General features: G+C 44.0%; 1 protein-coding gene across 2 annotated transcripts in view; it reads right to left on the bottom strand.

Annotated features, from left to right (window-relative positions):
* Window positions 1-12,583, bottom strand: part of ATP6V1A (ATPase H+ transporting V1 subunit A) — a 31,901-nt gene extending 19,318 nt beyond the window's left edge. Inside the window, exons 1-2 of one of the 2 annotated variants that reach the window (XM_064722914.1) lie at window positions 12,444-12,583; window positions 60-154 (exon numbers count right to left, since the gene is read on the bottom strand). In XM_064722914.1, the coding sequence (XP_064578984.1) occupies window positions 60-141 (82 nt within the window). In that variant the 5' untranslated portion in view covers window positions 142-154; window positions 12,444-12,583. Of the gene's footprint in view, window positions 1-59; window positions 155-3,487; window positions 3,674-12,443 lie in introns of those variants that run through there. The other variant, XM_064722923.1, reaches the window with a different exon arrangement.
* Window positions 12,584-12,755: the final 172 nt, after the last annotated feature.

The raw sequence follows: 12,755 nt of genomic DNA, 5'->3' as shown, positions 1-12,755 counted from the left end.
GATTAACAAGATCCTAGATAAAACAAAATTTATTACTTCCTTTACAAAATAATACCTACCAGGTCCTGAGACTCCATAAACATAGCCAACAAAAGCCTCTCTGTCCTCATCACGTATTTTGGGGAGCTTGGAGAAGTCCATTTTGCCTGTTCAACTGAACAAAAGAAAAAAATAAGAGTCAGTCCTGAAGAACACACACACACATAGTAACTTCCTCCTCTTCCCCCTGCTCTCTTCTTATTTTCAGTTAAAAAGAACTCTGAACTCATAGCCAGAAGCACCTTAGCCTTAAGCACTTCTAACTCATTTTAAAGCTGTAAAAAGTTAAAAAGTAACTGATTTAAACAAACAAAATATCTGAGATTCCTTACTGCAGAAACACAGGGGTAGAACATCACCTCATAATATGCTCTACAGAATGCTACTGAATGAAAAAGATGCAGTGCAGCAATGCCCTAACACAGTTTCACTGGTTTTTAAGCTTGGTAATAGGATATTTAGATGACAGAAAATCTCTTTTGTATTCCACATCTCATTACCCTCCTTCAAAATATGGAGTTTTCCATGATTCTGAGTGAGCAAGAGAATGTTCTGGGTCTGCTTTACTGCCACCAGTCTCTAAAATGCAATACTACAATTATTAATTGTGAAAATTTAATTTTTGCTATCTTAAGGTGGTGAATCACAGTATTTAGAGGAAGAAACACAGACTCTCAGAAGCACCAGCACACAAACAAGTGAATCCTTTCTATATGTGTCACAGCTACAAACTATGCAGTCTTTGCTCTCAGTGAAACCCACGGAGCATCACAGAAGAATTGTGCTGAATAACAGGCAAACCCCCCAATCTGCAACAGTTAAACAACAGGCTGTCATCTCAAGCCAGTAACTGTTTAACAAATCTAAACAACTGGCACTGGAAAAGCTGTTTTATCAAGAGACCTCCTCCATGCATGTTTGTCCTGTGGCTGCCAGCTGGGCTGTCCTGCTTCCAGTGCGGATCAGAGGATTTAGTGGTTTTGCTTTATGAGCCCTTACCATGCTGTGTGTTACCTTGGAAACTGATGGGTGTTGGAGAACTGCAAGGCCACACTCTTCCCATTTCCCCTGTACAGACACCCTTAGGACACAGCACTGGTGCAAGGTGCAGCCCCAGCACAGAGCGTCCCTGCGCTAACCAGCAGCAAGGCCCTGGGTTGGTGACATGAACTGGGAGCCATCTGCTGACACTCACACTCAAGTCTTTGAGAGCAGCTTAATCTAACCCAGCATCTTCCACAAGGCAGTAAATACAAAGGCATACTCAGGCTTAAAAACCTGCCTTGTGTATAATAACCAAGACAACAATTCCATTGCCACCCTTTCCAGCACAATTATAGGATACCTTTTTGCCTATTCTTTGGGAGCAGTAGCTGACTTGGTGCTATTCTTGAAACCCTACAACTGCTTTCCAGCTTTTTAATACAATACAAGTTGTCTGCCCCTCAGCCTCTTTACTGATCTATACATTTCAAATTGGTGGCACTGCTCTTTAAGAAAAAGATCTCCCACGATTCCAAGCCCCTGTTCATCCTGAAGGAATAGCTTTTCCCAGGCCCCATGTGTGGAGTGTACTGTCTATCATGGCTGCCACTGATTTATTCCACAGCAGCTGATCATGGCTCAGTCACCACCAGACCTGCTAATGGGTCTTGAGCCCAAAGGCTAAGCCAGATAACCTATGCCTTGGAGGGTAGAGAGATCTAATGGGTATCTTTCACACTTCCTGGTGTTTAGACCAGGAGACAATTTTAATTTCACTGCTTTTTTCTAAAATGCCTCCTCTGACAAATGGCAGCGGGGAGGTCCTCACAAAGCAATCTGCAGTTCCTGAGCAGCTGGTATGAGCTGGCTCTGATCTGACTAACACAACCATCTCATCTTTTTTGCTTTTAACAACTAAAACATGTTTGCTTTTAACAACTAAAACTCAAGGACAATTGCCGTTCATACTGAAAGAAGCAGTTGTTCTTATAAATTCAAATTAAACATTTACTTCAATATAACAATACAGAACAATGTCCAGTGTCGTACTACCAACACCTCTAAAAGCAAAGTGAGAGTCAAACCACATTCTCATAACTGAATTAGTGACACAGCTTGGCAATTAGACAATGTCCCATATGAAAGAGTCAAATTACAAAGGCAAGGAAAAGCAGGAACACCGGGCCAGTTTCAATTTAAATTAACTTTTCTTCATAATCAAAACCTGCTTGAAGTGACTGTTTACCTTTTAGGGAGGCAAGAGAGAACCTCAGAAGAGCCATTCTGCAGTTAAATGGCAACATCCTGACAGCCAGCACCTGCCTCTCCTGCTCCCTCTCTCTTCCTACAGCCACCTTTCCAAATTACTGGCCAAGCCAAGAAGAGCAGGGGATTCCTCCACTAGACCACCTAGCAACACACTAATAAACCCTGTCTTCACCATGATCTCTAGCATCTGCACCAACAGCTTTGAAACACATACCTATTAACTATTTCAAGTGTAAAAGACATGAATTCCTTCTCACCTCTGTTTTACCTCTGCTACACCTCCAAAGTACAGTGCCCACCCAGCCAGGCTGACCTCTTTCTTAAGGGGCTACACATCTGTTAACACTGAATGCAAGTTAGGAGGAAAAAAAAGCTGTTGTTTATCTCTGCATCATTTTCCTGTGCTTGTGTACAAGCACTAGAGATTTTCAATTTATATGGAAAAGTCATTGAGGACCAAAATACTGCTTTACCTTCCTATCTTGTTAGATGTTTTCATTGCCAGTACCAAAAGAAAATGAAATTCCATGAAGCATATATGTACCCTAGAAGCCATGGCAGCTGACCATTTTAGAAATCTACAGAGCCCTGAGGCCTTGGAAAGGCCTCTTGCCAACACAAGATATTAGGCACTATATGCAATTCCCTCCTACAAAAGTCCACTAGCACATAGGATATCAGCTTAATTTTAATTCTCTTATGAGTAAAGATGCATCTTGCATCCTTTACAATTTATATCTTCCTTATCTAAAACAGTGCATCAATTGATTTCAAACATGCTCTTAAGCTCTAGCAGTCATATTCTGATCAATAGTACCAGAAATCAAAGTATTGCTTGCAGCAGAACCTTCTCTGACTAAAAGGTGATTTATTACACTGATTTTAAAGTCCTAATTAAACATGAAAGAGCCCATAACCTGAGCTTTCTATCTCGGTTCCTCCCCAGCACAGTAATCTGGTTACACAGTAGCCTAAAAAATGTAACTGCCTTGCTCTCAATGTTGGAGAAACCCATCTTGCTTCACTGTTCCTGGGTTTTGCATCTAACATTTGATTAGACACAGAATTTACATTACAAACTGCCTTAATACAAAGATTATTATCAGAATTCAGACTCCAGCGAGATTTTTAGGAGCCTTCTTGCAGCAAGGAAGAAAATCTACAACAATTTTATCACATAAACCCAGCTCCTTACCTTATTTTGCAGAAGCAGGGAGCACCAAAAACCCAGAGGCCCAATTCAAAAGCTAGAATTCAGCAGTGAAGCATCACCGCTTGCGAAATAATCGTCCTTCCAGTGCCCCTCCACAGAGGGATGAGAAAGCTGCTGCAGAGGGGAACGAAATTTCTGACACACAGCAGAGGCACAACCACCTGACTTGATGAGTCATCAGTCTCTCTCTGCCTCTCTCTCCCACCAGCACCGAGGAATGCCGCAATAGCAATTCCAGCCACCTCGAGCCCAGCTGAACTCCCATCTGTGCTCTCCCGACTGCACAGGGCCCAGCAGGAGAAATTCAAAGGCTTCAGTGTTTGCATTAAGGCCTCCTATAAAGCTGGGAATTCCAATATCCTGAATAATGCATACAACCATACCAATATCCTTGAAAGAGGTGCATGTTTTCTGCTGGGATCTGCTCACCTGCCAGCCCTCCGCTGTAACGCAGCCATGTCAGTGTGTGCTGAGCTCTGGAAGAGCTGAACAGAACAACTGTTTAACAACAGGCTGCCTTAACAGGGAGGTGCTGAGCACACTGCAATACTAATTGCTTGAGCACGCTGAACAGTATTGATTGCCTCCAGGAGCCTGGTGGGGCTTCCTCACGCCCAGAAGCCCTTCCCCTGGCCAGCAGAAGCACCAAGGCAATTACACAATATCCAGCACCCCAACAAAGCAGAGAGCTGTGCCACCCTGAGCGACAGCTGCCGGAACCTGTCCTCAGAGATCGACAGGCACTGCCCTGCACACTGAACAGAACAGGGGCAGCTGTGTCATCCCTCCCTAAGAACCTGCATGAAGCCAAAGAGTTCCCTGCAGTCTTCACAACTTCTCAAGTCTATCTTTGCAAGTCTAGGATTACCAACACTTCGAATTGCCACAAAAGCCTAGACACTAACCACAACTCATCAGTAATTTGGAAGCAGCAGCATTACATCAGTATGTCATCAATGGTAGGAATCATTCTGCTGAAATAACTTTGAACTTGAAGGTCATGTATTTTAGTACATCTGAAACAGACTAATGTGGTTTGATTTCCATGGGTAGAAAAATAGAGTCAGAATATAAGCACTTACATTTGATATCCAGGAAAGCTTAATAGGCCGAAACAGTAAAATATAGCCAAAGAGTTTTCCAAAGAAAATAATACCTCCTCCTCTTCTTAGTAAAAACCTAGACATTACAGGACAGTAAAGATCACCACCCACACTGGACAATCAGCTTAGTGTCACACCAGAGATGCTTCAGGTCCAAGGCAGCTGCCATTCACTGTGTTCACCTGAGCAGACTCTGGCACAGTGCATAAATCCCATTGTCCAGCTGCATGAAGATCTGAGCAAGGGCCTCATAAATAACCGGATAATCACTGCCACAGATTTCCTGTAACAGGACAGTTTAAACTTCCCCTTCTAACAGATGATATCTTTAAGAGGAAGTACTAAAAAAAAAAATACAGTGCTTGAATTACTAGACAAATGCAGAAGTCTGGCAGCATTTTCATATCTAGAATTTGGGATATTGTGCCACAAGAAACAACACGCCCAGAGCTCTAACACAGGTCACTGGGAAAGGAAGCCCAAGAGTATTCTCAGGAAACCTGCTCCTTCACAGTATGCAGAGTTGTAATTTTACTGTAAAACAGCAGGGGAAATTACTCCAGATTTCTCAGTCACCAAACAACTGAATTACTGAGGTTCAGGGGCACCTCTGGCAATCATGTACTTCCAACCCCCAGCTCCAAGCAAGCTGATGTGGGCTGCTCAGGGCCACATTCAAATGTGTTTTGATTACCTGCAGGGATGAAGCCACCGCAACTCTCTGGGCAACCTGTTCCAGTGTTTAGACACCCCTGCAGTAAAGTGTTTTCCTATGTTTAACGGGAATTCCCTGTATTTCAGTTTGTGTCCATTGTGTCACATTACTTCAGCAGGTACCACTGAGAAGAGTCTGGCTCCATCCTCTTTGCTCCCTCCCATCAGGTGTTTATATACTTTACAATAAGATTCTCAGAACCTTCTCTCCTGAGGCTACATAATTCCAGCTCTCTCATCTGCTTTTCCTACTTCCAAATGCCTAAGAGTCTCTGTGGCCCCGTTCTGGATGCACACCTCTACACCATGTCTTTCTTCTACCAGAGAACCCAGAACCAGACACAGCACTCTGTATGTGCTTTCCATCAAGTTTAACCAAGGTGAAAAACCACCTCCCTGAACCTCTTGGTGGGATTCTTCCAAACAGAGCCCAGGATAGTGCTGGCTGCCTTTGCCACAAGGGCACACTGCCAGCTGATGTCCAGCTTGGGGACCCCCAGTTCTTTTCAGTACTCAGTCCTCAGCCTGTGGCAGGATATGTGGTTACTCTGCCTCAGGTGCAGGACTTGACACGTCTCTTTGTCAAACTTCATGGGATTCCTGTCAGCCAACCTTTCCAGTCCAGATTCCTCTGTATGGCAGCACAAGCCTCTGCTACACCAAACTCCTTCCAACCTGTCACCTGCACTCCAATGAAACCAGGCAGGAGTGGCGTCCTGTGCCCAACACAACCACGAGGCTCAGTCTTCTCATGACACAGACATTGTCAAGTGAACAGCACCAACCTTCCTGCCACAAGCTATAAGCCAGAAAGAATATCTCTTATACTCAACAATATGGACATTTTCCCACTTAGTTATTCATACAATTTCAGTTGTCACAGAGCACTTTGAGGCCACCTCTGCTCTAGATAAATCCAGAACCTGCTTGAGTGATGCTCAGCTACATACTGTGGACCAATCTGCAACCCTACAAGACTGTTTACCTTTTACATAAACTTGTTCCTTGGGTTCTTATAAGCCCCCTCCTCTCACATGAGGCTTGTTTTGCTCCACATAAATCCATGTGAAAGAGAATTATGCTGCCTCTGTCATTGCAGCACATGATGGCTACAAAGTGAGACCATGCAACACTGAATTCATGATGTTCACCACAAGCTCCTACTGTCCTCTTCCTAAAAACACATGGGGACTTAGCTATGGGCATGTCAATACATATAAGTTTGATACTTGAAATAAACATCATGCCTTGCAAACAAGCTAAAGATTTAACAATATATTTATATTTGATACATACATACAACATGAAGTATATATTCCTAAAGCAAGGGTGTGAAGTCTGTCCATGCAAGATGTACCACCACTACAAGCTGTAACTCAAGCACCCAAGCTTTTATTCAGCAGCTTGGGAAATTCCTTCAGCTAGCCCAGAACAATACTAGAACAAAGCTGTTTGAACATGACTAAGAAGTCAGCAGCTAAAATAAAACTAGACAGAAAGGCTGGCAAGGTTTTAATTGCATAAGTACTTTGACCCACTGAAGATCTGATCAGCTCAGTAGATAAGCTGCCTTCAAACATCAAACACAGCTATCATGCTATATCTAGAATTGATAAAGACCCTGGCTAAACTCCTGTTACTAGAGAAAACCACATTGTCCATGTGAAAAAATGTTCATCAGCTGACTCACATGCTACAGTTTTCCATAATAGGGTTTTCTATACCAATTTTTTCCTCTCAGCTGAGGCTTCTCCAGAGAAGGAAATTGATGAGCCTCTCCTTAGTTCTTGCTACACTGCTTCGCAATTTTATTACTGTGAAAAATTTGACATTCCTTTCAGCCTGCTACACATTCTGCCCTTTGGCTTGATAGACTTTCACACAAAAGATCTAATGCAACTGAAATCCAAACCATACTACAGAACACTAATACAAAATTCATCTCTGCGTTCTACAGTGACCTTCTTTTCTTATCCTGATCCTGTCATCTAGCTGCTAGGGCTGAAAAGTTCTGCAGCCATCTGCTCAGTGCAATGCTCAGTCATTTCCTCTAGATGAACAGTTTTCATTAACCTCCCTAACATTACTGCTAAACTAAAATCTACCCCAGCTTTAATTAAGTAAAAGTCACTTGATTTTCAGGTGTATTTGGCACTGTTACTTGAAATACTTTCTGTTGCTCTAACCTTTAAGATGACAAATATTAAAATGAAATTAATATGTGGCTGTAAGCAACTATAAGAGTAAACTTTACTACAGTTCAGCAGAGCGACTTCTGAAGAGTTGATGATCTTTCATCAACAGACAAAAGGTGTGCAATTTGACAAAACCACTGTAGCTAGATTTTTAAGCCAGGCTCAGTTTTACACACAGAATCACATGAGTTGTTTGGGCTCACTGAAATACATTGTCTCCTCTATAAGCCTCACTACTGCCTAGCCCTTTTCCCCAGGTGTAATGGCTAAAATACTGAGCATGAGTTTGAAATAAGCATTTCATCATTGCACCTAAGTTTCAGATTACCTTTAAAGTAAGGATATTATGGAATCTTGAGTTTATTATGCAAGGTATTTGATAGCTAGTTTGAAGAGCTGAACCAGGAGTGAGTCTGCATGAAAGTCTTTGAGAAAGATCCAACATCCCTAGCAGACAGAAGTACTCTTTTATAGCACCTTTGGTATAATGAAACACCTGGTTGGAATCACAGCACACCTATTGGCACTGGATTCCACTAAAAGGAAATTAAGTTGAGGTTGACTTTTCCTGCAATGAAAAACTGCATCTTTATGTTTTAAAGCAAGCTAAGCTATGTTTGGAAATCTTATGTTCAAATAAAATAATACCTGAAGTATTTACAGCTTTTTTAGAACAGCCAGAGGCTTTCCAACATATTAGATTTTACCATTGTTTAAACTACTTATTGTGGTGGTTGTCTGAATATCTACCAGCCTCATGCAAAACTATCCCATGATAACCAAACCCTCACAATTTTAAGGATCTATAGGCAGTTCACATAACAGAATTGCTTATTTAGCCATCTTTACCAATATAGTCTGCAGTTAGTCTGAAATACCATTTCTGAAGAGCTGCTTTTTAAGGTCTTGCCTTCAGAGTGGGAAATAAAGTAATGATACAGTGTAGCAAGAACAGGGCCAAACATTTGCACCACCAACTGAAATTCTGGGAAGATTCAGTTTCTTTGCTTGGATATAAAAAAATTTTCAAGTCATTATTCAGGCCCTTACATAAAACTTGCACAGCTGAAAAGCTTTTGTCCAGCTAGAATAAGTTATTCCCAAAAAGGCACAGCTGTCTCTCTATGAAGTCCATGGCTTTTCCCACATCCTTTCTGTATCTCCTGACGCCCAACCATCCCAACCACAACAGGACTGCTCTCCATGCTTAGGGCACAGAACACAGATCAGCACCACAGACATCCACACCACCTCTCTTTTACATGAACCACCACAAACCACTTCAGTAAGCAAGCACAGCTTACAGCAGCCTAAAGATGGGAATAGCACCTTCACAGCACACATTCTGGCCTTTTTCAGGGGATGCTGTCTGGCAGAAACACAGCTGGGCAGACTGGTCAGCTGAAACTCACCAAAGCACCAACATTTCAACTTGGCTATGAGAACCCTTACAAAATGAGCATTTTTCAATTGTTTAGGAAGGACAAAGATAAGGCTTTTATATTCCAGAGACCCTCTGGAACACCACATCTCTCAAGCATTTGTACCTGCAATGGGTCTATTTCCAGCAGGCTTTTAGCTCATTTACCTGTTCAGCACAATGAGTCTGGGTTAAGTGGGGCAGCTTCCCCTGCTAGTTTTGGTCCTTGCTGATTACTTTTGATTTGAACATAACAGACTCCCCAAAATGTAAACTATGGCAAAATTAAAAGAGAGGCTACTGTCAGACAAATTATTTCTGAACAGAGTGAGAAGTGACACTGGATTTTACCATTACACAAGCTCAGAGAAGTAGTCAAGCTGATGCAGCAAGCAAATAAATTCAGCAGCTGAAACAGGTCCTCATCTGCCATTTCATTAAGTGGTAGAAGCAAGGTCTGTTAGACTTTCAGGATTTATCCATATACACCTTACTGGTTTTCACAGCAAGTGTATCATTTCACTAAAGCCAGGCCTTGGAAGGCAAAGTCTGTCAGAACAGCCATATCATGTATGGACATCCAAAAAGCTGGCAGCAAATGGTCAATGTTTCTGAGACATGGGAGTGCTGAACTTGAGAGCTTGACAAACACAGGAGAAGTAAACGCTTGGATGAAATAAAGCAACCAAACAAAAAAATTTACGAGTGCAGAACTTAATGCCATGAGAGATAACCAAACCCAAGAATTTGGTATAAGCTTAGCTGTCCACTCCCAAAGGGAAGAATGGAGTGAGCACATCAAAGATAAGCAAAAAGCTTTTTATACCATAAAAGAAGATCCAGTCAAAACCAGTTCTGCATGTTGGACATTTAGGTGATTATTGGCTTATTCTGTGCAGGAAAAAACGGGCTGAAAAGTTTAAATTCATTCTGCTTCTTCTGCTGGAGAAGGACCCTGTTTCTCTCTGCCCAGCTGGAAAACTAAAGGAGTCACATGTTTTAAGATGCCGAGTAAGAATGAATGAGCATGACATTCCAGTTGACTACATGGTCTGTTTTCATTGGCAAAATTCCAGCCTAAAAAAAAAAAGTCACATGGATACCCTTGTTCAACAATGCCTCAATATTTCCAAGTCTGAAATCCCCCACTTTTTAACCAATGAAACAAGCATGGAGAAAAGAATATATTTCAGGCAATGTAGCATTGGGTTGTTGCATGGTTTGTGTTTTGTAGGGTTTTCTTAAAAAGACAGGAAAAAAAAAACAAAACAGGAATTACTACTTGGTCAGCAGTAGCAGTCAACATTTTATGGCCAACATCAAAATAACCAAAGACCCCAACTAGGTTATCCTGTAATCCTTTTTCTAAAGGAGTAATTAGGAATGAAGCCATAGCTCACAAATATGCAATTTAAAAGCACGAGGGAAACCCACCAGTAGGAATTTTCAGGGCTTGAGAACCCAAAGACAAACCATTATGGCATCAAATCACAAGGGGAATGCACAGTGCCTCTAAAAGGGGTATCATGCAGGGGAATCTCTGGTAACCTGCTGGATTACAGCAGTTTTGGATGACAACGTGTAACAGCAGCACCCAGGCAAGTCTGGAAGATAAATGCATGAAGTCATCCTGGGGAAAAAAAAATTAGATAAGAGAGGGACACTTAAGGCCCACAGCCTTTGCAAATGAGGGCCAATGAGGAATACAACTGTTCATATATACTTAGATGAAAATAAAAGATAAATTTAAGCTAATGCTCTATAAAAATGAAGCAATACTAATCACTCATGGCTCAACTCTATTACCAGTACCTGCAGAAAAGAATTCTTGATTTGGAAAATGACAAGGCAGCATTTACAGGAAACAGAGATCTTGTGTTACTATTGCAACACAAGACTGCAACCCCCCTTTGAACAGTCAGCTGATGCCAGCAGCCATTTTCCACTGTTGCCTTAATTTCTCCTTCCCTGTTCTCTCAAGCTGATGTCCATGGTGATTTAGTATTTCTGAACGTCAGACTTCACCACCTGATCACAAAATTAAGACTAATTTTTTCCCCACATAAAAGAATAAAGCTTTCCCAGAGGACTTTGCATTACAGACTGACAGGCACAGCAAAAATAATCTGCAGTATTTTTGGTAATACAAAGACCTGTAGATTGTGATCCCACTTCACATATTCTTACATAGAAAAGAATAAAATGTAGATATTATTATCTGTATTTGTATTTGTAGATATTATCTATATTTATATTTGCTGGTCATTGAAAAGGCCTTTGAAAGTACCACACAGAGAAGCCAAACATCCAGCTGCTGAAGATCTGCACAGTGCAGAAATCAGCACAAATACACCACAACTCGCAGATCTGCCTCAGTTACTCAAACTTCCACTTGCAAATGCCAGTTTGTATTTGACATGTTCTTCCTAATAAATCACTTCGTGCAGTCTGTCAGCAGGTTTTCCTATTTTCCCACCCCCTCTCCACTTCAGCAAGCAGAATTAGCATTTGAAATACCATGCTAGATCAAATAGCCAGTGTACTTTCTTGAAGTATTGCATTACAATGAATAAAACTATCACCAAATTGCTTTAATGCCCAACAGGAGTGCAAATCCTCTGAGGGAAGACAGTAAAATCTTAGGAAGAAAGACTTTACTTTCTTCCTAAGAAAGCAAATCACTTTGGGCAGCTGCATGGAATGGATGGATCTTGACACACATGTGCCACATATTCCGATGTCACAGCTACCTGTGACATTGGAGAATCATCCAGAATCGAGTCATGCAAGATTTCTCTCCTGCCTCTAAGTGAATGCCAAGGGTGATGCTTGGAACACATCATCTAAGGCAGAGTTTTGTCACTGGCCGCAGGAATAGGAGGCACATTTGATGTGCCACCAGGATATTTAAATGCAGAACGACAGGGGGGCTGTTGTGCCGCGGTCGGGCTGCAGCGGGAGGCCCGCAGCACCATTCCCATCCATAGCCACGCTGCTCGCTCTCTGCCGGGCTGCTCAGGCACCCAGGGACTCAGATCCACCCACTCAAGATGGTGGGATGACCTGGCACTGGAAGCCAGCCGCTACCACCGCGTTCCTTTTCTGTAGGGAATTCTGGCACAACCCTAAAGCACCTCACTGGGCGCCTTCTGAGGTTTTTCATTCAGGGCCGCTTGGCTGTCCAGCTCTCCGCTCCCGGTGCAGCGGGGCGGTGGAAGCGCATGGCCGCCTCCCGCGGGCTGTGCTGCCGGACACGGCTCCCTGAAGGTCGGCGGCCCGGGCCCCGGCGACACCCGCTCCGCACAGCCGGGGCCGCGCTCCCCCTGCGAGCGGCTCCGCGGGGAGACCGCGTCCTTCCCGGGCAGGGTCCGAGCGCGGCGGGGAGCGGCGAGAGCGAGAGCCGACCCCCCCCGCCTTCACTGCAGCGGAGGGCAAGCCCCGGGCGCAGCTGGGGAGCGGCGGAGGCAGCGGTGCGGGGCAGGGACCGAAAGGCCAGAGCGTCTCACCTGGGCCGGCCCGGCGCGCCCGAATCCGCCCGAGTCGCTCCGGCGGCGGCGGCGGCAAAGGAGGCGCTGGATCAGCTGACGCCGGGTCCCGCGCGCATGCGCCGCGCCGCTCACCGGAAGCGCCGGGCGCGATCCGTGCCCGACTCCGGGCGGAGCTTCGCCCGCCCAGCCCGGGCCGCTTCCGCGCAGGGGTGCGCCGAGCCCAGTGGGGCGCGCTGATTGGTCGGTCTGCGTCACGTGATGGCACCCACGGCCCGCCCCCGAGATGCTCGGGGCCTCCCCGTCCTCCCCCGCCCCGCGGGGCGCGGCGCG

This window comes from Zonotrichia leucophrys, chromosome 1 (genome assembly GCF_028769735.1).
Source record: "Zonotrichia leucophrys gambelii isolate GWCS_2022_RI chromosome 1, RI_Zleu_2.0, whole genome shotgun sequence".
Lineage (NCBI taxonomy): Eukaryota > Metazoa > Chordata > Aves > Passeriformes > Passerellidae > Zonotrichia > Zonotrichia leucophrys.
The sequence above is the reverse complement of the archived record's forward strand: the minus strand, read 5'-3'. Positions and strand labels throughout refer to the sequence as shown.